The sequence below is a fragment of the Schistocerca piceifrons genome, chromosome 1 (genome assembly GCF_021461385.2).
Source record: "Schistocerca piceifrons isolate TAMUIC-IGC-003096 chromosome 1, iqSchPice1.1, whole genome shotgun sequence".
Lineage (NCBI taxonomy): Eukaryota > Metazoa > Arthropoda > Insecta > Orthoptera > Acrididae > Schistocerca > Schistocerca piceifrons.
The window spans coordinates 709,340,285-709,366,349 of record NC_060138.1 but is presented as its reverse complement, the minus strand read 5'-3'; the positions used below and the strand labels follow the sequence as shown (position 1 = coordinate 709,366,349).

Here is a 26,065-nt window from a genome sequence, read left to right as displayed (position 1 = left end):
GAGAAATTGCAGCATTAGAAAATTGTAGAGAAATGCAGGAAGATCTGCAGCGGATAGGCACTTGGTGCAGGGAGTGGCAACTGACCCTTAACATAGACAAATGTAATGTATTGCGAATACATAGAAAGAAGGATCCTTTATTGTATGATTATATGATAGCGGAACAAACACTGGTAGCAGTTACTTCTGTAAAATATCTGGGAGTATGCGTGCGGAACGATTTGAAGTGGAATGATCATATAAAATTAAATGTTGGTAAGGCAGGTACCAGATTGAGATTCATTGGGAGTCCTTAGAAAATGTAGTCCATCAACAAAGGAGGTGGCTTACAAAACACTCGTTCGACCTATACTTGAGTATTGCTCATCAGTGTGGGATCCGTACCAGATCGGGTTGACGGAGGAGATAGAGAAGATCCAAAGAAGAGCGGCACGTTTCGTCACAGGGTTATTTGGTAACCGTGATAGCGTTACGGAGACGTTTGGCAAACTCAAGTGGCAGACTCTGCAAGAGAGGCGCTCTGCATCGCGGTGTAGCTTGCTCGCCAGGTTTCAAGAGGGTGCGTTTCTGGATGAGGTATCGAGTATATTGCTTCCCCCTACTTATACCTCCCGAGGAGATCACGAATGTAAAATTAGACAGATTAGAGTGTGCACGGAGGCTTTCCGACAGTCTTTTTTCCCGCGAACCATACGCGACGAACAGAAAAGGGAGATAATGACAGTGGCACGTAAGGTGCCCTCCGCCACACACCGTTGGGTGGCTTGCGGAGTATAAATGTAGATGTAGATGTATATGGGAATGAAGTTGCTCATCCTTGTATGGAATATTTCGGGTGAAATGTGTTCAATTTGGTTTTGCAATAACTGATCCATGACTTGACCTAGTAATTCTTGTCATCAGAATAACTCCATTTTAGTATTTCTGACTGTTGAACTCCACTTATTTAGGGAGAGGAATCTGCTTCAAGGCAGACTTACATCTGTAATAAGCAGAATGATCAGGAAAGTCCCATTGAAACCAGCCTTTCAGTATATGCATTTAACTTCATTTATTTCTTTAATGAACAATACAATACAATAAAGTACAATACAAATTTAGAAACAAACTTAGCTTTAAATAATGTGTTTATCTTTGGAAATTATTTTGCACTGAATGTGGTCAGCTACAGTCACTCTATACAAAAACCTGACTCTGTTCTTCATAGCATGTGCATCAGAAAATTTCTGACATTCCCTTCCTTCAGTTGTCAAAGTATAGCCTTCCAAACACATCAGAGTTGCAGCAGGTCCCTCGTATTGGCATCTGCATCAACATTTACTGCTTCATCTGTAACTGTTTTATAAGTTTGTTAGGGCTACAGATGAATGTGTAAAAAATTTAAACTGCTTGTATGTTATGGGAGACAGTTAATACTTCTGTTTGTACTTTCTCTCTTGTAACAATTGTGATCTTAAATTTTTGGATTAGCTTTCACTCAATGTGAGTTACAATCACTAGTGAGAATGAATGAACAAGAAAATAAGGCAGGACATTCACTGTGGAAAACTGCTACAGACAACAGAAAGATACCCTTGCAACTGATACAAATACGTAATCTAATATTATAAAATCAGCAGTTTCAGAATATCAAGAATATTACGAAAAGGGTACATTGCTACTTACGGTATTGACAGGAGTTTCTGACAGGCACAATGAAAACAGTATCACACTTCGAGCTTTCAGCTACAGCTTTTTTCAGAAAAATTATTCACACAAGTAAGCACACATGACCACTGTCTCTGGCCAGAAAGCAATGGAACTGAGGCACAACCATGAACAATCATGACACCCTCCAACGCCAACCCATTTATGGGCCACCTAGAGGAAATCTTCCTAGCCTCCCAAAACTCAAACCATTGGTCTGGTTCAGGGCCAAGACACCTTACCTTCATTCCTTCACAATCTTAACACCTTCCCTCTAATCTGCTTCACCTGGTCTTCCTCTGAACGCTGACAACCTTTTCTCTGACGGATTTATTCCCATATCTGTCCACATTAAACCCACCAAAAGTACCTGCATTTCAACAGCTGCCATCTCTTCCAACACCAAAAAAATTCCTCACATACAGCATGGCCACTTGGGGACAGCATGGCTGCAGTGACACAAACTCCCTTGCCCAGTATGCCAGTGTGGTGTCACTGCCAGACACCACACTTGCTAGGTGGTAGCCTTTAAATCGGCCGTGGTCCGGTAGTATACGTCGGAACTGCGTGTCGCCACTGTCAGTGATTGCAGACCGGGCACCGCCACACGGTTGGTTGGTTGGTTGTTTGAGGTTAAAGGGACCAAACAGCAAGGTCATCAGTCCCTTGTTTCAAATAGACTCCATTCTGCTAACGGGACATCTCAGTATAGTCAGAAAAATAAAACGGATAAAGGGGAAACGTAAAAGGGCAGTCACGTTGTCATTAGTAAAAACAAATGAGGGAAGTTGGCAAGAGAACGAACCCAACACTATGCTGAAACAGCTGTGACTTAAAAGGTACAACTGCTATAATGCAGAAAGTACGTATGGGAATAGAAAAACTAACCAAGCCTTAAAAAGAAGGGGTAAAAACAGAGTAAAAGGGAAAGAAAAGAGGATTCCGGTCAGGGAGGTGAATCGGGAATCTCTGAACACTGCCTACAGTGGGAGACACCCAAACACTCACCGCCCTGCCCCAACACCAGAGGGACATTAAAAACTTTAAAACTGAGAATAAAAACCACTCTCCCGGAGGAAACCTAGAACCAGAGAGACCATCCGGGAATCGTCAGCCAACATCAAAGGTAAAGTGTGGGGGAGTCTGTACTTAGCACGCAGAGCCAAAAGAAGGGGGCATTCAACCAAAATGTGGGCCACTGACTGGAAGGCTCCACAACCACATAGCGGGGGTGGCTCATCACGCAAAAGGAAACCATGGGTCAGCCTGGTATGGCCAATGCGGAGACGACACAGTGTGGTCGAGTCCTTGCGGGAGAGGCTAAAGGAAGAACGCCATGGGCCTGTATTCACCTTAATGGCACGAAGTTTATTAGACAGTGGAGTAGCCTCCCAAGAATTGGCCCATGACTGTGCAAAGTGGGATTTGATGTGAAGCCGTAAATCCGCTGCAGGAGGGGTTACAGAAAACGGGGGGTAAGTAACTGCTCCCCCAGCCAAACGATCAGCGAGCTCATTACCCGGGATACCCACATGGCCCGGGACCCATAAGAAGTCAATGGAACAAGCAGCACGGTGAAGATCAGCGAGATGGTCATGGATGGCAGAGACCAAGGGATGGCGCGAAAAACACCGGTCAATAGCAAGAAGGCCACTCATCGAGTCCGTACATAACAAAACGCGGTTGTGTTGGGATTGTTTAATAAAGGTAAGGGCCCGGGAAATTGCCATCAATTCCACAGTAAACACCCCACATGAGGGTGGCAGTAGATGATTTTCCGTTCCAACGAAGGACGTGAAGGCATACCCAACATGATCAGCAGATTTAGAGCCATCAGTGTAAAAAACAACAGCATCCCGAAACTCCCATAAAATTTGGCGGAAAAAGGAACGGAACACCACCGGGGGGATGGAATCTTTCGGACCGCGGCGGAGATCCATCCGAATTCGAGGCCGAGGAACTAACCAAGGAGGGGTGGAGGGGAGGGAGCGAGGAAGACAGGACAAAGAAGGAAGCCGAAAATCACGGGTAAGAGACGCAAGGCGCAGCCCAACCGGTAAACCCCCCCGAGGGCGGGAGTCAGGCGGGCGACGTCCATGGTCTGGGAATAGGATAGAATAGGAAGGATGAGCGGGAGAAGAACGGATAGTAAGGGCATAAGACACCAGAAGCTGGGACCGCCGAACAGAAAGGGGGGGGATCCCAGCTTCAACCAGGAGACTATCAACAGGGCTAGTAGGGAAGGCACCGGTGGCCAAACGGATACCACGATGGTGGACTGGATCCAGCACGTGCAGCGTGGAAGGAGCAGCTGAACCATAAACTTGACAACCATAGTCCAAACGTGACAGAACTAGAGCACGATAAAGACGGAGGAGGAGGGAACGGTCCGCACCCCAGGAGGAGTGGGCAAGGAAGCGAAGGACATTGAGTTTACGGAAACATCCTACCTTCAGGAGTCTGATATGGGGCAGCCAAGTGAGCTTGTTGTCGAAAAGAAGACCTAGGAAACGAAACTGTGGAACCACAGGCAATCTTTGTGCAGCGAGATAGAGCTCTGGATCAGGGTGGACCGTAGTACGGCGACAGAAGTGGACCACCCGCGATTTTAAAGGAGAGAATTGAAACCCGTGGGAGAGGGTCCATGCAGAGGCACGCCGTATAGCCACCTGGAGCTGCCGTTCTGCAGATGGCATCGAGGAGGAACTAACCCAAATGCAGAAATCATCCACATACAGGGCAGGGGCGACCAAGGGACCGACAGAGGCCACAAGTCCATTGATAGCAATGAGGAAAAGAAGGACACTCAAGACAGAACCCTGTGGGATGCCCGTCTCCTGGGTCCGTGGAGAACTAAAAGCAGTACCAACTCGAACTCTGAATGACCGATGGATCAGGAACTGGCGGATAAAAATCGGGAGTGGGCCGCGAAGACCCCACTGATGAAGGGTTAGTAAGATGTGATGGCGCCAGGCCGTGTCATAGGCCTTGCGAAGGTCAAAAAACACTGCAACCAAATGGCGGCGCTGGGAAAAAGCCTGCCGAACTGCGGATTCCAAGCGAAGCAAATGATCGATTGGAGATCGTCCCTCTCGAAAGCCACACTGGTAAGGGGACAATAGATCCCGAGATTCGAGGACCCAAGTGAGCCGACGGGCTACCAGCCGTTCAAGTAACTTACAACCAACAGTGGTCAAACTAATTGGCCGATAGCTGTCAACAGATAGGGGGTTCTGACCAGGCTTAAGGACAGGAACCACAATGCTATCCCTCCACTGAGAAGGGAAGTCACCCTGGAGCCAGATACGGTTAAACACCCGAAGAAGATGGTGCCGTTGTGGAGCACTGAGATGTTGAAGCAGCTGGTTATGAATGGAATCTGGGCCAGGAGCCGTATCATGAGAAGCAGATAGAGCAGAAAGAAATTCCCATTCAGTGAAAGGTTCGTTGTAAGATTCTGACTCACAAGTGGTGAAACATAAGGTGACAGCTTCAGCCTGCTGTTTTTGATGAAGGAAAGCAGCTGGATAGGAGGCCGACGCTGATGCCACTGCAAAATGGGTCACAAGATGTTCTGCAAGAACTAATGGGTCCGTACAAATGCCATCTGGGAGGTGAAGGCCTGGGAGGGTGGACTGCCGATGGCAACCTTGGAGAGAGCGAAGTGTAGCCCATACCCGTGACAGAGGGACAGTGGAACCAAGGGAAGAAACGAATCGTTCCCAACATATCCGCTTGCTCTGTTTGATTAAATAACGGGCTTTAGCGCGAAGGCGCTTAAAGGTAGAAAGGCTGGCTACAGATGGGTGCCTCTTAAAGTGTTGCAAAGCTCGACGGCGATCACGGATGGCAATGGCAATGGCCGTACTCCACCACGGGACTTGCCGACGACGAAATTGTCCAGATGAGCGCGGGACAGCAAGGTTAGCAGCGCGAACAATCGCGTCAGACATGTCACGTAGGACGCCATCAATACAACCCGACAAAGAGGGAGAAAACTCGACCTGTGCAGTATATAGAGGCCAATCGGCGCGGTGGAAAGACCAACGAGGTAACCTCTCCATCGGGGAGCGGGAAGGGAGCGTGATAATCAACGGGAAATGGTCACTATCACAAAGGTCGTCGTGTGGCGACCAGTGTAATGAAGGGAGGAGAGAGGGAGAAGAAAGAGAAAGATCAATGGCAGAAAAGGTACCATGACCAGCACTGAAATGAGTAGGGGAGCCATCATTAAGAAGGCACAGGTCGTGGTCTGCAATAAATTGGTCGATAAGAAGACCTCGTCTAGATGGAAAGGCACTGCCCCACAAAGGATGATGAGCATTAAAATCCCCAAGGAGGAGGAAGGGAGGAGGAAGTTGCTGAAGAAGGGTGGTTAAGGCAGCAGGTGTAAGAGTCCTGTCAGGAGGGAGATAAAGATTGCATACTGTGACTGCAGAGTCTAAGTGGACCCTAGCAGCAACTGCTTCCAATGTAGTTTGGAGAGGAATCCACGTGCTAGCAATGTCTGTACGGACCAACGTACAAACGCCACCAGAAGCCCGCAAGGGTCCGACCCGATTTCGACAGAAAACACGGAACCCACGGAGGGTCGGTGAGTGAGCATCAGTAAAATGAGATTCCTGGAGAACCACACAAGCTGCTGAGTAGGACGAAAGAAGGGATTTCAATTCCGGAAGGTGACGATAGTAGCCATTACAATTCCATTGGAGAACCACAGAACGATGGTTTAAATGAGGGCTGAACACGCTAAATCCAGTCATACCGCCGGGTCCCCACCCGTCACCGACAAGGAGGGGGCGACATCCATAAACAACAGGTCAGAATCCGGTTGTGAAGCCGGGGAAGGGACCTCCGGTGACACCAGAGGCTCTTTGTCCCGGGACTTATGTTTCTTCTTCTTTTCAGGCTGAGATCGAGGAGGGCTGTGTGGCATAATGGAGCCAGCTGCAGCAAGATCAGGAACAGAAAGAGACCGGGCGACCTGGGGGCCGATAGACCGCGGCTCTCGCGGTCGCCGCGCTGCAGCAGACCTTTGACCTGGAAGGTGCCGGGAAGGGGCATCCCGGGAGAGGCGCCCTTGACCGGCAGACGCCGAAGGAGTGGGACACTTCTCCGGCTGGGGAGGGGGAGCGGCGCCCAGAGGAGAAGGTGTGGGAGCCGCAGGGGAGGGGGGAAGGAGAGGGGTCCGGGACGGGGGTAAGGAAGGGGGAGGAAGGGATGAAGATGTAACCAAGGCGTAACTAGATGTCATGGACACAGGGTGCAATCGTGCATATTTCTTACGGGCCTCTGTGTAGCTTAAACGATCAAGAGACTTATACTCCTGTATCTTTTTTTCTTTCTTATAGACTGGGCAATCTGCTGAACGTGGAGAATGACTACCATGACAATTTACACATACAGGAGGGGGAACACAGGGACTCCCCTCATGGAGTGGACGTCCACAGTCACCACAGAGAGGGTCCTGGGTACAGCGAGAAGACATGTGGCCAAAACGCAAGCACTTGAAACACCGCATAGGAGGTGGGATGTACGGCTTCACATCACAGCGATAGACCATAATCTTAACTTTCTCAGGAAGGGTATCCCCTTCAAAGGCCAGGATAAAGGCACCAGTATCAATACGATTATCTTTAGGACCCTTCTGAACACGCCGAACAAAGTGAACACCCCGCCGTCCGAGATTGTCCCGAAGTTCCTCATCAGTTTGAAGGATGAGGTCTCTGTGAAAAATCACACCTTGTACCATATTTAGAGACTGGTGAGGGGTAATGGACACGGGACTTGTGACAAGATGGGTACAGGCACGAAGGGCCGCAGATTGGGCAGCCGAAGCAGTTTTTATCAGTAACGAACCCGACCGCATCTTGCTCAGGGAGTCCACTTCGCCGAACTTGTCTTCAATGTGTTCCACAAAGAATAAAGGTTTGACACTGGTGAAAGTATCTCCATCAGTCCTGGTGCAAACTAGATAACGGGGGAAAGGTTTTGCCCCTAGACGACGGGCCTGACCCTCCTCCCAGGGGGTAGCCACGGAAGGGAAGGCCAAAGGGGCAAGAGAAGCAGCACTTGAGGAATCAGTACCACGCAGAGAGACGGCCGCAGAAGAGCGGCCAGAGGTTTGGACCCTTATGCGTTTCATCTGCATAGCGTCCGCCCTGATACCACCCACTCCGATCAGGGGCTCTCCTCACGGGCGCCACCCAGCCACAGCAAGGGCCGTCTGGCACGGCGGCCATTGCCGGGAGTTCCGATGCTCCAGGATGACGAGCAACCACTCCAAGGCATGCATGAGGAGGTCACAGCTCAGGTATCAGAAGTGTGATCCCTGTGTGTTCAGGGGGCTCAACCAAAAGGGTACATAGCGACCCCACCACACGGGCTACCGCCACACGGCAGGTCTAGAGAGACTTCCTAGCACTCGCCCCAGTTGTACAGCAGACTTTGCCAGAGATGGATCACTGACAAATACGCTCTCATTTGCCGAGACGATAGTTAGCATAGCCTTCAGCTACGTCATTTGCTACGACCTAGCAAGGCGCCATTACCAGTTTATATTGAGATTGTAATTATGTATCATCAACAGCAATGTTCTCCAATTATGGATTAAAGTTAAGTATTCCACGAGCTCCGTACTTTATTTAGTATACTCAACTCCTTTAACTGTTCCAGACGTCACGCCAGTCTGCGTGAGCTTAAACGCGTGCATTTCGGCCTCCTCTAGCAACTCGGTGTTGGCTCTTCTGCCAACACATCAGCCAGTATGCTGAAAGTCTCACAAAGTCCTTCACAGGTAGGCACTGTCCCCAGAAACCTAGTCCATAAATATATTTGCCATGCCATATCCTCACACATCCCTGAGAACCAGCTACAAAGGGTCCAAGGTGAACACGGGCCTCTGCACAAAGCCAAGGCGGTGCAGGGGTCACACATATTGGGAAAGTGGCAGGTAGTGTGAACTTAAGCTGCCAGTGCAGTAACGAAGTTAACTTCAGGATGTAGCAGAAGAGGTACACACCCCATACTGGCAGTCGAAGGAGTCATTGGAGGCGGCATAGGATGGGTGACTAGGCTTGGCAGACAAATGACAGGCATATCCACTGAGGAGAACATCACAGTGGTCTGGCAGCATTAGTACAGCAGCTTCTGCATAGAGACTCTCGACCAGTTGAGTGTAAAAGGCGCCAGTGACCAAATGGATGTCACGGACATGCAAATGTATAAACGAAACATCCGTAATCTAGTTTCAAATCGACAAGGGATCAGTACAAACCAAGGAGGTTGGTCCGATCCACTACCCAGGAAGCACCACTGAGGAAACTTAGGACACTGAGGGACTGTGTACAATGGCTGGCCAGGTTAGACACATGGAGGACAAAGCAAGTTTCTAACTGAGCATGAGCCCCAGGAATTTGTAGTTTCAACAGGCAGAAGAGCAACAGGCTTAAGATGTAAACACAGTGGAAGAAACCCACTATGCCACAAGAACATTGTACAAATGGTTTTGTCTGTGGAAAAGTGAAAGCCACTGTTGATGCTCCACAGTAAAGACAATCGAGGCATCATTGAAGACGCTGCTCAAGGAGACAAATCTGTGAAGAACTGCAATACATTGCAAAATTGTCAATGAAAAGGGAACCGGAGATGCCTGGCGGGAGACGCCACAATATTGGGTTAATGGCGATAAAGAGGGTGACACTCACGATGGCACCCTGAGGCACACAGATTTCCTGGATGAAGGTAGACAAGACAGAACCCACATGTACCTTGCAAACTTTTTTTTTTAATTCCTGAAGGAAATGGAGCAAGTGGCCTCAGAAGCCCCATGCGTAGAGTGTATGGAGGATATCAGTCCTTCAGCACGTTTCATAGGCTTTCCCCAAATAAAAAAAAAAAACAGCCACAGTCTGGTAATTCCACAGAAAGCCATTCATGATATGAGTTGACAAAGTGACGAGATGGTCAACTGCAGAACAGCACACTCAAAATCCACATTGTGCAGTGGTTAGCAGATTGTGAGACTCAAGCCACCATACCAGCCGAGCACGAATCATATGTTCCATCACCTTGGTAACACAGCTGGTGACAAATTGGGCAGTAGCTAGCAAGAAAGTGTTTATCCTTATCGGGCTTGGATATAGGCATGACAGTGGCTTTATGCCAGCATCTGGGAAACGTGCCATCTGCCCAGATGCAATTTTATGTATGAAGCAGAAAAGTGCTTGCCTGCAACATAAATGTGCTGCAACACCTAAATGTTATTATCATCCAGCCCTGGGGTGGAAGATCAGGAGGAAGTGAGAGTGTGATCTAGCTCCTGCATAGTAAAGGCGGCACTGTAGCATTCACAATTCTGAAAGTTGAAGGGTAACCCCAGAGCTTCCTCCACTCGTTTCCGATGGAGGAAGACAGGGTGATAGTGGGCAGAGCTCAAAATCTCTGCAAAATAGCGCCCCAAGGTGTTGGGGATAGCAATAGGGTCCCCTATGACATCACCTGCTACAGTCAGGCCGGAAATTGGGGAATGGACCTGACATTCGCCCACACTATGGAAGAGAGTGGGACTGTTAAAAGAACTAATAAATGAAATCCAGTTAGCTTTTTTGATATCCTGAAGAACATGACGATATTGTGCATGCAACTGCTTATAACAAACGCAGTTCACTATCATAGGGTGAGTGTTAAAAACATGGAGCGCGTCTCCAGGCATGCCTCAGTCCACCAGGGCATAGTGCAGTAAACATGAAGTGTGTGGAATGGAAAATTCTGCGGTAGTAAGGATAATGTTTATAAGGTATTGTACCTGGTCTTCACAACTGGGAAAATGTTGTTCATCGTAGGTTGCCAGGGAGGTGTGAAGACTCCATTTGGCCTTAGAAACATGCCAACTGAATTTGCATGTAGGTGGTGTAGGAGACAGCAAACAGATAGCACAGGGGAAATGGTTGCTTGCGTACGTGTCTGAGAGAATGGACCATTCAAGATGACGGGCAAGCTTGGCAGTGCAGAACAAAATGTCCAAATGGGTGTAGGTGTGCATGGAGTGTGAAAGGAATGTGGGTGCTCCAGATGAGAATGAGTTGATTGAGAAGGTTGGCCAAGAGGGCCCTCTTTGACAGGTTCTGGGAAAGTCCCAAAATGGATGGTGCACACTGAAGTCACCAAACAGCAAAAAGGGGTGAGGGAGTTACCCAATAAGCTGGAGAAAGTCTGCCCTGGTGACACTGAATGACAGACGGATGTAGACGGTACGAAGAGAGAAGACGAAACGAGTAAGGCAATGCGGACTGCAACAACTTGCATCTGGATGTGCAGTGAGATGGTTTGACTATGAATGTCAACCTAGAAGAGCAGCACGACTCCTATGAGATGGAATGCTGTCCTTGGGGGAGGGGGGTAAGGTCGAAACAGACTGAAAGCAACGCAGATCAAAACGATTGCAAGGACGCAATTTTGTTGCCTGAAGGCAGAAAACCAGTGGATACTGCAATTCCAAGAGCAACTGCAGTTCCCCCTTGTTGGATCTAATGCCGCAAACATTCCATAGGAGGAGTCATGAAGGGAAAGGGGAGGAGGGAGAAAAAGAAGCGTACTCACTTCCGTAGCTGCTGAGCGTCAGCCTTCGAAGACACACTGCCACAGACCGCAGAGGCTGGAAGATCCTGCTCCACGAGATCTACAAAGGCTTCGGCATTCACACTGGGTCTTCCAGTGGATTTCAGCGCACAGAAATGATTGGCAGTGCGCAGCAGAGAAATGGAGTTTGGCTGGCAAGGGTATCATGGGATGACACCATCGAAGAGGGTCTCTAAGTCAGTGGAGGAGGAGATCATTTGCCTTTGATTGGTTTCTTGGAGCCTTGGCAGTTGGCAGGTGAAGACTGAGGTGTTTGCTGGCTGGAGGGACATAAACAGTCTTTGTGGGAGTGTTCCTTTCATCCTTTCCAGCCTGCCTGTTACGTAGCAGATAATTTGCACAGATGGAGGAGAGGAGGAGGAGGAGATGGGGATACTACCATAACACTAGGTGATTTTGCAACCACGGAGCTGAATTTGATGTTGCAAGTCTGTATGACTGTGTCCTTCACCCGCCTTGGGTGAGTGTTTAAACTTCAGGCCACAGCTGCTGAACTACTGACAAAGGGACCAATTGGTAATTTGGGAAAGGAACACCTCAGGCAATTACCCTTCGCTAAACCTGACCTGTACCAAAGGTACAGGTGAACCCTAACCGTCAAACTGAGGCTGGGTATTATGCATTACCTAGTTAACTCTTACACGTCAGACGTGTGGCCCAGCCTTCAGGAGTGCGCAGGGAGGAAGGATAAATGAAGAGGAATCTCAAACACTGCATTCGAGGAAGGATAGGAGATTGAGAACGAATAAAGAAAGAAAGAAATAAAGAACAGTGGAGGAACTGTTCTGGCAGCCTTGTCCAGGCAGTGCTGACTCTTCTACTCCTTTCCTTTCCACCCATATACTGCTATCCCTCCTCCTTCCCTGAATCATTCCAGATAGCTACTTCCTTTTGATGTGACATCACTGCATTCTGGCCAGAGATATTGGTCATGTGCGTGTGAGGTATCCCTGCTTGTGTGAATTTTCATCTCTTTTCTGAAGAAGACTGGCCAAAAGCTCAATGTGTAACACTTTTTGTTGTGCCTATCTGCAACTCAATATTTCACTTTAGGATAAGTAGCACTCCATCCTTTCAATAATATTATTGACATTGAAACCTGGATGTTCCATAGTTTGATTTTTCCTAATAGCAGTTCCAGAATAAACAGATGTGTCATTACTGATAACAGTGCACTACTACACTGAGATAAGCACAGTAAAATTTATAATGTTTATTTCATACACTGTGGTCTATAAACAGTGGCTTTTCTTCATAACAGCTTCTTATAAAGACAACAGATTGGTTGGGATGATGATGATGATAATGGTATTTGGATCTGTTTTAGTAACATCTGCTGATATACCCACCAGTTACAGGAGTCAGATCCCACTCAACTGGCTGCAGATTAACACAGAACGGGTCATTCAAATCAAGACCCTCATAAATGTCTTTTTGCTGGCCAGTCTCCATATCTGATAAGTTTTCATCTGAATCATAATGCTTATCATCTGGTTCACTTTCATTTTCAAGCCCATGTATTAAGTGTTCTAACTGTAATTGCTCCAGCTGAAAAATATGACAACTACATTAAATGTTGAAGTGCAATTACATTACAAGAATATTCCAGAACATCTGCAAAGAGTTGTTACATTTAGATATACACTGCATCATATGACAGTGACACTCAGTTTAAAGGAATGCCTTGTATTGTGTTTCCACAAAAAACTTAAGGTGAAACCATGAGCATGTAAGGTAAGTTTGTGCATCAACAATAAGAAATGGATGGAGTGTCTGCTCATCACATAGATAAGGCACTGAGTAGAATATGCATTAAAAAAGACTGCTGAATATTATCAGCTGTTGGATTAAGTACTTTTGTCTGTCTCAAAAACGCGAGCTTAGCTCTCATACTACATTTCGTGTCTCATTTTCTAATCTAATTACACAGCTTCTTCTACATTCCATCACCCTGATTTTTCCTTTGTTGATGTTCATCTTATAATCTCTTTTCAAGATACTATTCACTCCATTTAACTGTTTTTCCAAGTCTTTTGCTGTCTGACAGAACGACAATGACATTGGCAAACCTTAAAATTATTTCTTCTCCCTGAACATTAATTCCCTTTCCAAATTTCTTCTTGGATCTCTCCACTCGTTCATTCTGATGAAGGCCTTTTTTGGCTAAAAGCTTACTTGTTTGACAGTCCTTTTTGTTGTGCCTATCTGTGACTCAGCACCTCTGCTATATGGTGAGCAGTTATCTATCCTTTTCATATTGTTTTCATTATTCCATCCTGAATTTTCCATTGTACAACCTTAAGAATGTATTTCAAAACCTGTACTGACCTAACCAGCAGACCTATCCCTTCTGCATCTGCACTTAACTAATTCCAGCTGTATTAACAGCTAGCTATTCATTCCCTTTGTAACTTTTCTAACCTATCTACCTACCTACCTACCTACCTACTTACTTACTGGGTCAAACATTCCACACACTGAACATCAGAATGGCAGATTTGTTTTGGTTGATGATGGCATCATCCTGAGCAGACCCATCCACAGATCTGAACAGGGGACTATTTTACTGCTGGAATATTTTATCACAGAGGATGCATCATCATTAAGCAACACAGTTGAACTGCTTGCCCTTAGCAAAACCAAGTAACAGCAATAGTTTCCCCTTGCTTTCAGCCATTCACAGAAACAGCATGGCGAGGTCATCACTAATGTTACAAGGCAAGATCAGTCAATAATTTAGACTGTTTCCCCTGCAGCTACTGAAAATGCTGCTGCCCCTCTTCAAGAACCAAGGGTTAGCTCTCTCTCTCCACAGATTCCCCTCTGTAGTGGTTGTACCTATGGCACAACTATTTTCTTTGAGGAACACAAGCCACCCCACTTCAGCAATGTCATCTCCACAAACAATCTCAGTCTTCATAGCTAGTAGGCATATAATCTTTTACTTATTTGGCGGGTATTGGCTTCGTAGTTAGACCTATCTTGGCCATGATGTGTTCAGTATGCTCTTCATACCAGCTCACCCATACACTTATTTTCTTATTAGAACTACTCTTATATTACCCCTAGAAGACCAGTTCATCCAGTTTTCCAGATACCATTGCTCTCTTGAGTAGTCCCTGTCAGTACATCTGACTGCGGGAGGGAGGGCATATTATCTCCTGAATAATATACCGAAGAGGGTGCCACCATCTTTAAACAACACAGCAGAGCTGCATGTCCTCACAGAGTGTATACATGGACAAGGCGAAAATTCTCAGATTTCTCGGTTAAAAAGAAATTTACCCGTGTGAAAATACATTTTTTCTGGAAAGGGGGGGGGGGGGGGGAATTTAGCGAGAGAGAGAGAGAGAGAGAGAGAGAGAGAGAGAGAGAGCGCAGGTACACTCCATTTTCGTAGTATGAAAGTATAAATATAACGTCCACCAAATATAGTATGTTAAGCTTCCAAAGCACTGAAATTGAGATACCAACATGTTTTTGTCAGCCAATCACAGCTCACTTCATGTTATCTCGCCACCCAATGACAACAGAGTATAGGACATATGATGTAGTCAGTCCATAGCAACATCACTATTATGCAGTGCAAACACACAAACAGGAAAAGTTAATGTTTAAATTAATATACACAGAGTCTAGCTACAAGAAAAGCTAACCTTGCACACATAGCCTAATATCAACCTTTTTATGCATGTGATATCCTTTAAGATTATCAAACACGAATGTGCCAGTAAAATTTTAAATTATAACAAATGTCTGGTTTTTTGGGCCGAAAATTTTGCTAGTTGGCTGCTCCTCAAAGTGTTAAGTTTTGAAAGAGAGTCAAACACACTGATTTAAGAAACTGATTGCACATTCTCACTTGTAACATAATTCATCTTGCATAAAAGGAAACTTACTTTGAAAGTAACACTTCTCAAACCACCATTCACAATATTTTCCCACGACCTATTAGAAATGTAGGCAGTTGTGATTCACACACATCGAAAGCAGTCTGTTACCAAGTATTACAGTCTTCATCCTAAAGATTTTGACACATTTTGCTGTTGGCAGACATTTGTTTGCAATCTGTGTTCTGTTGTTTTACATGGAAGCATTTTCTTTGAAACTTGTTTTATTATGGTGTTTTTCTCTTTCTTGTTTATGTTTTATCCCTGCATATTGTTCTGCAATAGCAATCTAAAGTAAAATTATTTGTTACATTATCAGTTCTTACAAGTCAAAATTGCAAAAAATTAACTGAAAACTAAAACAATGAAACATTCCCTGAATTCTAAATTTGTTATGTAAACACTGTTTGGCCTTTTACATTGGCATGACCACCACCCAGTTATCAGTCAGGATGAATGGACAAAGGCAGAGAGCATATACAAGCAAAGCACAATATGCTGTTGCAGAGCATGCTGCACAACACCAGTGTCCTGACCTCGGTGCCTGTTTCACCATATGCTCCATCTGGATTCTTACCCCAGACCCCAGTTTCTCAGACCTCTGCATGTGGGAACTAGCACTGTAACATGTCCTTGGTTCTCGCCACCCACCTGGCCCTAATTTACATTAATTCCTTCCGTCTCAGCATTTATCATTTATTCACAGTACCCACTCCTTTCTTCACTACATTTTGGTTTTCTACATATTTCGTTTTCTGACTTACCTATTTTTCGCCGTGCCCCTTTGACATCTGTTACATACGATGCAATTAGCTTTAAGCAGCAATCTGTCTCGCATGTTACCCTGTCTTCCACCTTTAAGCTATCAGGTTTTCAAATCTTGTCCAGTGCAGTTCCCAACAATCACTCTTTTCTTCTCATCCCGTTCGGTAAGTCTCCCCTGACCCGGGATTCTGGGTGACTTTTCTAAACTGTACCCATTTTCCTAAGTCACTCCAGTCCTTTTCCATCAACCCCCTTCCTTGCCCTTCAACTCTTCTGCCAGAAGGCGCGCGCCCCTGCCATAGCTTGGTGATTAGATTTTTTTTTTATCTATCCATTTATATTATATTCATATAGTAAGGATTAGTGGTCTCTCCAACTTCATGTGGCTGATATAGAATTAACATTGGTGGATTCTTCTTTTAGGAAAAATCTTCTCTGCACGATAGGCAGTTTCTGACTAGTCTGTATCTGACTGTTATAAATGTTAGCAGAGCAGCTGTTTCCACCTCTAAAGAACGTAGACACTGATATTGCACAATTCTTTTTTTCTTACATGGTTTCAATGTCATTTTTGCAGAATTTATGCCAGTGTTAACAGTATTGATTCTTGATGAAAGTACACTGCTCTGCAAAACCTAAGGGTAGGCTAGATAAAGTAAGTTAACTATTTGTTGGAAATGAATGAAAGTTGGGACCATCTCGCCAAAGGTCTCTCAGTCTTGCACAGAAACTTGGATGTCACAGAGCGTGAGGTCAACATGACTAGCAAATGAAGAGACTGCCTTCACAACATGAGGCAGTGGAAGGAACAGGAAAAGAATGGTCAAGCGAGCAGTTTCAGTGCATTCTGATAGTGGTCTGCTTTACAACATGCTACAGAGACAACATCTGGACTTCACAGGGGGAAGACTCACCAAAAAACTGGAAAATGGGCATGGTGTGACAAGTGTTGACCAGGATTTTGGCATTCCTCATAGTACTATTCCCATGCGCACGAGCAGTGTTCCGAACCACAATCACTTCTGCCACTATGTACTACATTGTGCAACACTCAAGGATGGACCCAAATTAAACAGCAGGTGCAACTGCACGCAAACTAATACTCCACAGTGTCATGGTGATGGTCCTTCTGCCTGATGATCGGTATGTTGTGTTCCATTAACACCTGCACATCATCAGCACCATTTGTGATGGTGCCAAGAGCATAGGGACTAGACCAATGATGAGTGGAGTCACGCACCCTCCTCAGATGAAAGCAAATTCAGTACCCTGGAAAAGCAATTCTGATCATACCCTCGTATGTAAACATTTAATGCATTCAGGAACATTGTCAAACATAATTCCTTTTGGTGGTCCCAGTGTTATGGTGTGGGGAGATACTGGCCTCCAAATCTTTGAATGCAGTACACTCACCGATTAACGTTATTGTGACACTGTCCTACTACTCACTATGCATCTTTTCAGGCATGCATTCAGCCCTGACTTCATCTTTATGGATGACAATGCACAACTGCAGCAAACTCACAGGTGGAGCAGCTCTTGGAACAGAAGGATATTCCACAAATGGACTGGCCTACCCGTCCCCTCCCCCTGTCTTAATTTCCATCAGCAACAAGTAACAGGTGGGTGGAATACAGACTAGCCACAAAAATGAAAGGACATTCCACACAAACATGGTAAAGACTTGATGAAATTTCAACTTGAAATGGCAACTCCCATGAAGAAATGACCTGTGGACGAAACTGAGGCCATGTCACATAAAAGATCCAAATATTACAATCCACCTACTCCAATTCCCTGCAATACTGAGAGCTTACATGGTTATGATCATGGGTCATAACATGTCAACTCACCCAGGCCTTGACACCAACCATGTCAGATTTTGATGAAACTTGGTACAATTACTTCTTTTATCATCCTGAAAGCACTTGTAAAATTTTTTTGCTCTATCTCTTATAGTTTTTTTTAATAAATTTTTAAAGTTTTTAGATTTGGCGTTGTTTAAGCAGTCTGAAATCTTAACTTAAACGTGTCCTCACAACTAAAAAAATTTGCATATTAAAAAATACTCAAGATATCAGTATGAAATTTTGGAATACGTTTGTGTATTATATCTAAATGTTAAAAAAAATTACCATAAAGATATATTAAAATCTTCCAAGTGAAAAAAAATATTTACGTTTTTTTTCTTTTTTTTTTAGCTAACGGATGTTTAGTTTTACAAAAACTGCAATACCTAGAGTCTCGGACCTGATAGAAAGCTCAAATTTGTTTTAAAATGCTCTTAATTGTATAGGCTATTAGATAAAAGAAAAATTATGTTGGCTTTTTAACCTGTTTAATAGTTATCTAATTTTTAAAATAATATTAATTATATTTTAAAAATAAAAAGTATCAAGTGACTTAGACACCGAAAATAAGTTTTTGTCTACGTGGAGTAACAATGTACGCTTGGATTTTGTTTTGTTACTCCTGTGTTTTGAAGTAAAAAATTATTACAGTGTTAAATAGTGCTTGGATGGTATTTTATTAAGTTTATTCAAACTTTCAGTAAGTACTGTTACTTAGTTTACAGAGATTCTTTTCCAATATCCTATAAAAGTAACCAGAACAGTAATCAGACCAAAAGCGAAATCAGTATGTCAGATATTCAAACCTGTAGCGTAGGGTTATTTAAAAAATCTGACTGTTTCCAAACAACCTACACACCTTCAAAAAAGTTACAACCGGTATCTGAATTGAGTGAGGAAGAAAAAGATTTGATCCACTTACAATCTGAAATTAATCTGTGTCAATTTAAGAATATATGTTCACACCACAGCTACTACTTTTTAAATGTTTTTGAAAAGTATCAAACATCATGTGTAGACCCATTAAAAAACCACAAAAAGCCCATCAAAAAATCATTGAGAAGTGTAGGCTTGGATCTTTCTAAACAATTACTGACAAAAAATATTAGCATAAAACCTGGACAAAAGCTTTGCTCAACATGCCGTAACTTTTGTGAGGAAAAATTAAAAGTTGAAGTCAATGAAAGTGAAACAGATGATGAAGTCATGGTTGAATTAGAATCATTGGAATCTAGAAATGAATCCCTCGTACAAACAAACATTGCTCTTGATAATTTAGGTTTAACACCGATAAAGCTTCATGGCTTGTCAGAACAATGTAAAGGGTCTTATTTTAAAAGGAAGGTTAGCAGTATTGAAAAGACTGCAAAAAAGGCGGTTTCAAAAGCATTAAAATATGACGCACCAAGTTCTGATGATGACGAAGAAGATACAAGTGTGATTGAGAAAGCAAAGGATTTTGATATAATGATTTCTCTTATGAAAGAAGATTTCATCTGTTGGGAGGTCTAGAAAAATCCAGATTCTGACCTTGGCTCCAGATTCTTGGAGTCGAAATAAAGTGATGAAAGAATTTAATGTGAGTACATGGTGTGACAAGCTAGAAAGCTAAAATCTGAAAAAGGGTATTTTGGAAACTCCTGGTCCAAAAAATGGTAAAACTCTTTCTGAAAATACAGTAAGACTTGTAACAGATTTTTATTAAAGGATGAAAGTTCCAGAGTGCTACCTGGAACAAAAGACAAAGTAAAATGTGTACATGCAAAAAAAGACTCATTATTCTTTCAAATGGGAGAATCCTGAGGTAGAAGTAGGATTTTCAAAATTTTGTTTCTTGAGACCTAAATGGTTTATCCTTGCTGGTGCTGCAGGCACACACACTGTATGTGTATGCAGTATCCACCAGAATGTTCAACTATTACTGGATGTTGTGAAAATTGGAGAATCTTATAAAGACCTAATTAAGATGCTTGTGTGCAACATGGAAAACCAAAACTGCATGCTACATCATTGCGACAGCTGACCTGCAAATACTGCACTAACTGAGTACTTAACTGAAAAAATAAGTGAAGATTATGATTTAGAAGAAGAAATTGTAATCAGTCAGTGGGTTAACACAGACAGGGCAGAAATGATCAAACAGTCTATCAGTGTTTAAGACTACATTTCTTTACTGGTTAGGTCATTGGAAAAGCTCACCCCGCACTCGTTTATAGCAAAATCCCAATCAGCAGCCTTTAAAAAATTGAAAGAAGACCCACCACCCACACACCAATTATTGTGATGGATTTCAGTGAAAATTATTCCTTTGTTATACAAAATGAGATCCAAAGTTACCACTGGAATAGAGGTGGTTGTACTCTACACCCAGTTGGAGTTTTTCTAGGAAATGAGGAAAACAATGTTTTTGTTTCCAACTGCTGTTTTATTAGTGATGACCAAGAACATGACACTGGTTTTGTTAACTTTGTACCAAAAGAAATTACAAAGTGGCTGTCATTACATCATACTGACATTGACTCAGTTCACTACTTTACAGATGGTTGTGCTGGGCAGTACAAAAATAGAAACAGTTTTAAAAAATTTGTACACTTGAGAGACTTTAATTTGAAGGCCCAACACACTTTTTTTGCAACAAGTCATGGGAAGTCAATTTGTGATGGCCTAGGAGGAACTATTAAAAGAATTTTAAGGAAAGCCAGTCTACAGCTTTCAGACGAAGAACAAATAATGACAGCAATCAATGTGTACAAGTTTTGTGAAAAAAAATATTGAAAACATTCATTTTCACTTTATTGACAAAAAAGAAGCTGATTTGCTACGGTTAAAACTAGAAAAACGTTTTCCAGCAACCCGAACCATTCCTGGAACAAGGAGTTTTCATAACTTCAAACCACTTCCAACAAACAACCTTGAAATTAGAAGGACTACAGATAGTGTAAAACCTTCCTTAGTCTTTTCTTTCCATTCTTCTTCTGATTGGGTTCGTGTTGAACCATCCATAAATAGCTATGTGGCTGCAAATTATGATGGTAACTGGTACTTTGGACTGGTAAAAACAATATTCAATGATGAAGAAGATGCAGAAATTCTATTTCCACATCCTTCAGGACCAGCTGCATCATTTTATTGGCCTGAAAGAGAAGATTCTTGCATAGTGCCTTTGGAGCACATAGTCTGTGTAGTAAACGCACCTCAATCAAGTGGCACTGGAAGAATGTATTACTTCAAAAAAAGACTGTATCAAAAGAACTGAAAGCTCTTGGATGAAGTGGAAAAACAGTTTGAATCAGCATTAATGTTTATTAAAAAAGACGAAATTACTCAAAAAATTCAATGTTTCAAGCAATCAGTTGGGTTATACAAGAGTCGTAAATATTAATATATTTTAATAGTACCATTTTTATCTTCAAATATGTATAATAAACAAACTTGCTGCAAAATTCATGATGTTATCTAAAAGAGTTTTTAAGATAAGCAATTTTAAAGTTTCTAATACAAATTAAATTGGAAATACGGAAGCGTCCGATACCGCCCGTCTGCTTTGACCCATGACGTCACAAATATGGCGGAAACAAAAACACACACACTTTCCACAAGAAGCCTAATGACACTAACGGGACAAGCGCGGGAAATGGGGTGTTTTGGGTGGGGGCAAACTAAATATAAACAAATTTAGACGCCTTGCGTAGCTACAACGTGTAAGTGAAGACAGCCATGCATGAATACCCACCCACCTCCCCAGGGGTCGTAACCCCTGCAACCTATAGAAGATAAAGGTGCTTCAGTAGCTGATTAGTGTTTTTGTCTTTTTAAAAAAAATTTCACGGGATAGAACGAACAGGTCAGAAAAGTAAATAAAATAAGATAAAACAGAACTGGAGACAGCCACACTCAAACCAAACTCCGCGCCGTCATGACGTCACACACGACAACACCCTTACGTCACGGGTCAAAGCCGACGCGTGGGATCGGACGCTTCTGTTGACCCATTAAATTTACCATTTCCGAAGGTTCGGAAAATGTAAAACATAAAAACTTTAAAAATCTATAAAAAAACTAAGAGATACAGCAAAAAAATTTGCAGGTGTAGTCAGGATGGTATTAGAACCATTTGAGCCAAATTTCATGAACATCTAAGGAGGTGGGTGTAAAATTTATTTTTTATTGGGTGATTTGAGTTGGAATGACGTGTAGATTAACGTCACGTAATAAAATTGCCAAAACCTGTTACGAAAAATACAATGTATACTTATGTTCTTTGAACCACAAAATTGCTTGAATTTTTTAAGTAATATGTTCTTGGTCTGTTACATTATTGTTAGTGATTTTTAAATCATAGTTTTCCTACAACTTATTATCATAGTCTGTCACATTATCACTAATAATTTCTCAATGACTGTTGACATATGACTAATTATTTGAATTTATATTCTAGTACACACTTAAATGAATACTAGAGTATATAATAATGCTTTGACGAGATAAATACGTAGTTCACCTGTTAATAACAGTAATATGAACTTCAGAATACAGCATATATTTTATAAGCAAATATAAACCCGTACGACCGTGTGGGGTCGTTTTTCCGCCTACTAAATGAAAGGCATTTTTTAAAAGGTACTTTTCCGGCCTAATTGTTGGCTATAAATAAAATTACGGCCAGAAGTTCATTATATTGAAACAAAAAAATTTCAGGACAGAAACTGTACGAAGGAAGTGCAAATGAGCTTAGCTTCACTTTCCGTAAAGGCTGGCGGTAACGGTCCTTGCTTTCAAAGTATTGTTATACACACTGTTTCCTGTACGTTTATCAAAACAAACTTATTGAAAACCGTGTCTCTTTGATGAAACATTCACTTGGGTGGGAGGAACGTCTCTAAAGATGTAGGCCTTTAGAGGAAAAATATTTTTTGTAGCCTGCTGGTAAAAGTTACCGATAAATGTGAGGAGAATTATGTTGTCTGTAATGTTATTAATTTCGTATTATATTTTAACAACTAACCATCTTGTGATACAGTCACATTTGAAAACGAAAACCTACAAGAATGCACAACACACCGATTTATACATCATGGATGTTTGAGGCTTGAAAAAGTCTCAAGAACTATATAGTTTTAATTTGATAAAAAAATTTAAACTATTCAATTACATTATTTTCATAACGCTAGTTAATCTTAATTATAATGTTACACCGTTTCTTACCTCAACTCTGTGTTTTGCATCTCTAATAGATCTTATGCACGATTCGAGAAATGACTGGTGTTGATAAAGGATCCTTTGCTTAGCGACAAGTGCTGCAATATGTGGGGAAACGACTTTATTTTTCCTTCTGTCTGTCATGGTCACTACTCTCACTCAACTGCATCCAAGTTTCCATTCCTACACCACAGGTCTGGCATATGTCCCCACAGACACCCGTACTGACTACTGACTAGTGAGACGTGAGTGTGTACCGAGTACTGTACTGACGTACTGTACTGTACTACTGTTGCTTAACTTCGCTTCCAACAATTTCAAAGTAAAGTATCACAGATACTACCCCTGCAATCGATGTTGGCTGAGTTCTATCCAAAGAAAGACACTATTCTACCTCTTTGGTTCTATCAAATATAAACAAGGGGTTCTTTATAATTATACGACAGTGATTTGAATAAAAATGTACTTTATACACGTATGTAGTTCGAAATTGGATTGTTATATTGCTAATGAAAACGTATTTTTTCTAAATTGTTCATAAACGATTTCAATAAATTTTCAAAACTGATTTGCGTTGGCCGCACTGACTAACAGAGTAGCTAGCTAGAAGTGGCGTCTGTGTTGTGTGTACATTAAAAATCGGCAAAATGATGACCTTAGCGCCAAAAAAGGATGGGGGCCCAAATACAAAATTTTACGAATCACCTGAGACAATATCACTTTTTGATGGAATTAGGTCTTGGCTCCAGAAAAACTGTAAAAAGGTAAGACCACAAAATATCTACGATCTTTCGTGTGCCGCTACATTGTATTTGCTGCTCTCGCGCAAAATAAATAAAGCCAATAATTATGGTATCAAAACTGTGCGTATAAGTAAACTGTAACAGTAACGAGTATTAGATTTGAAGCTTCATGTTCAAGACTCCTGGAACATCAGCAACCTTGTATAGAGAAGAAATAAGAGTCTCTGCAGTTTCTCATTGAGGAGGGAGCTAAATTCGTTAATATAATGTAGAATTTTTAAAGACTGATGGCCATAGATGTTAAGTCCCATAGTGCTCAGAGCCATTTGAACCATTTTTAGAATTTTTAAATGTATTATAAGTTTTTCATTTTAGTAATACGTATACTTCAATCTTATTTACATGTTGGAATTTCCTGTACCTAATCCTCCAATCATTGCTTAACAAAGCTGCAGAATTTTTCGAGTTATAACTGCATTTGAAAGGAATCTCTTGTTGCTAAAACCTAGTGAGTAATAGCAAGTATTTGGTTCACAGGAACTGCTTTTGAAGATTGTGTTTTTATCTGAAGCAAATTCCTCTCCCATAGCCCAAAGTATTGACGTCTTAGTCAAATTAAGCAAAGCAGCTCTATCTTCCGTGTAGCATATAATTCCTGCCACATCTGTCATATATCCACCGATTATTACCACCCTTTGCTGGACATAGTGTGGAACTCAGTGATATACACAATGTGAAATATTTGGCACCAGCTTCAGTGTAGCAGATGATGCAAATACATGTACCGGTACAGAGATGTTTGTCACTGATATTGATGGGGTGGAGTTAATGAACGTAGTTACAGACACAGTGCAGACTTTTTCAGAAACAGTATTGTGAACAGAAACATGTTTTTAAATTTGTTTTAAATGTGGCTTTAGATGGTGATCAGTTTTGTGTTAGGGAAGGAAACCCATAACAGAGGCACTTCTGACCTAAGGCTTTATAATAGAAACAATATTTGATAAGAATTAAGACATCATAATAGACGTTATTGTGAAATGGTGTAAGATATTTGACTTATTATAGATATTAGACTTATTATAGTAAAAACGGATGCATTTAAGCAGTCATTCTTCCTGCAGTTAATACGTGGGTGGAACAGTCAGAATCATGTAACGTGGTATCACACGAAGTACTCTCTACCATGCACTTCACAGTGATTTGTGGCTTACATATGTAGAAGTATACTCTGTAGAGAGAGATGGGAATGTACAACAATAGGAATTAGAGAAGTACTGGGATTAAATAAGGCTGTAACACAGAAAAACTTTCATCTACTCTCCAACGTGTGTATTAAATTCAGATGTGGGATATGGGATTAAAAATGTGGGCAGAAGGAAGGCAATGGTAAGGTTTACTGATAACAAATGCCATTCTGTGTGAAAATCAAGAGGAATTGCTGGGCCTGATAGATGGAGTGAACTGACTGCTGGATGCAGAATATGGATTTAAAGTAAACCAAACAAAGATTAAAGTATTAAGGAGCACGAAAAATGAAAATAGTGAGAAATTTAGCATAAAAATGGAGACCATCTGACAGGGGGGGGGGGGGGGAAGTGAAGGAATGATGGATGATGAAGTGTCAATTTTGAAGAAAACTACTTTCTAGTCAAATGAAGAGTTGTCTCGGAATGTTGTAAGGCAGTGGTGAAGTGAAGTAGTAGCAATAGATGTAAGTTAATGCAGTTCTTCTCTGTTAAATTGGCATGGACATTTTACTATATAACTGGAAGATGATAGCGAATGTTTCCTCTTGTACAACTTCATTACTAATGTAAACAGCTGGCTATCATATTTTAATGATTTTGGGTGGTAACCCTCACCAACCCCCTCCCCCCCCCCCCCTTCTCTCTCTCTCTCTCTCTCTCTCTCTCTCTCTCTCTCTCTCTTTCTCTTTCTCTCTTTCTCTCTGCTCCGGAACTGTGTTTTGGTTGTTGTTTAAGCTTTGCACACAGCAAGCATGACCCCATCAGTAGGTACTACCGTGGACCAGTTTCAGTCTTCAAGAACTGTCACTGCTGTCATTTTGTGTGTGTGTGTGTGTGTGTGTGTGTGTGTGTGTGTGTGTGTGTTGGGTGGGGGGGCGGGCGGGGGGGGGGGGGTCACTAGTATTCAGGCAGTCTGCAGGTGAGTGGGTAAGCATTTCACAAGTGCTATCAAATCTTGCACTTAGTGCTTTTTCTTTTCACTCCTCTGTAGTTCTGCCAACGCGATTTTAAAGAAATTCCTCCAAAATGTACTGTGGTGGTGG

The 26,065-nt window shown here is 42.6% G+C and overlaps 2 protein-coding genes across 3 annotated transcripts in view; one reads left to right on the top strand and one right to left on the bottom strand.

The window, feature by feature from the left end:
• Window positions 1-1,026: 1,026 nt before the first annotated feature.
• On the bottom strand, window positions 1,027-23,287 carry LOC124791128. Its single transcript, XM_047257836.1, has 3 exons — window positions 23,036-23,287; window positions 12,675-12,873; window positions 1,027-1,335 (listed from the first exon to the last, which is right to left on the bottom strand). The coding sequence occupies exons 1-3, from the start codon at window positions 23,171-23,173 to the stop codon at window positions 1,274-1,276; spliced, it is 399 nt and encodes a 132-aa protein (XP_047113792.1). The 5' UTR covers window positions 23,174-23,287; the 3' UTR covers window positions 1,027-1,273.
• Window positions 23,288-23,618: 331 nt separating this feature from the next.
• The window catches only part of LOC124710820 (SWI/SNF complex subunit SMARCC2), an 86,620-nt gene continuing 84,173 nt past the window's right edge, over window positions 23,619-26,065 (top strand). For both annotated transcript variants that reach the window (XM_047240957.1, XM_047240956.1), the window contains exon 1: window positions 23,619-23,793. In XM_047240957.1, the coding sequence (XP_047096913.1) occupies window positions 23,677-23,793 (117 nt within the window). In that variant the 5' untranslated portion in view covers window positions 23,619-23,676. The remainder of the gene's footprint in view (window positions 23,794-26,065) is intronic.

What these genes read in the sequence shown, in the direction of transcription:
- LOC124791128 (XM_047257836.1), bottom strand. Translation starts at nt 23,173, where the DNA reads ATGACAGACAGAAGGAAAAATAAAGTCGTTTCCCCACATATTGCAGCA. An exon ending in ATGCAAAACACAGAGTTGAG is followed by an intron (nt 12,874 to 23,035) that starts GTAAGAAACGGT and finishes CATATTTTTCAG; the next exon opens with CTGGAGCAATTACAGTTAGA. An exon ending in GGATCTGACTCCTGTAACTG is followed by an intron (nt 1,336 to 12,674) that starts GTGGGTATATCA and finishes CTTATAAAACAG; the next exon opens with TTACAGATGAAGCAGTAAAT.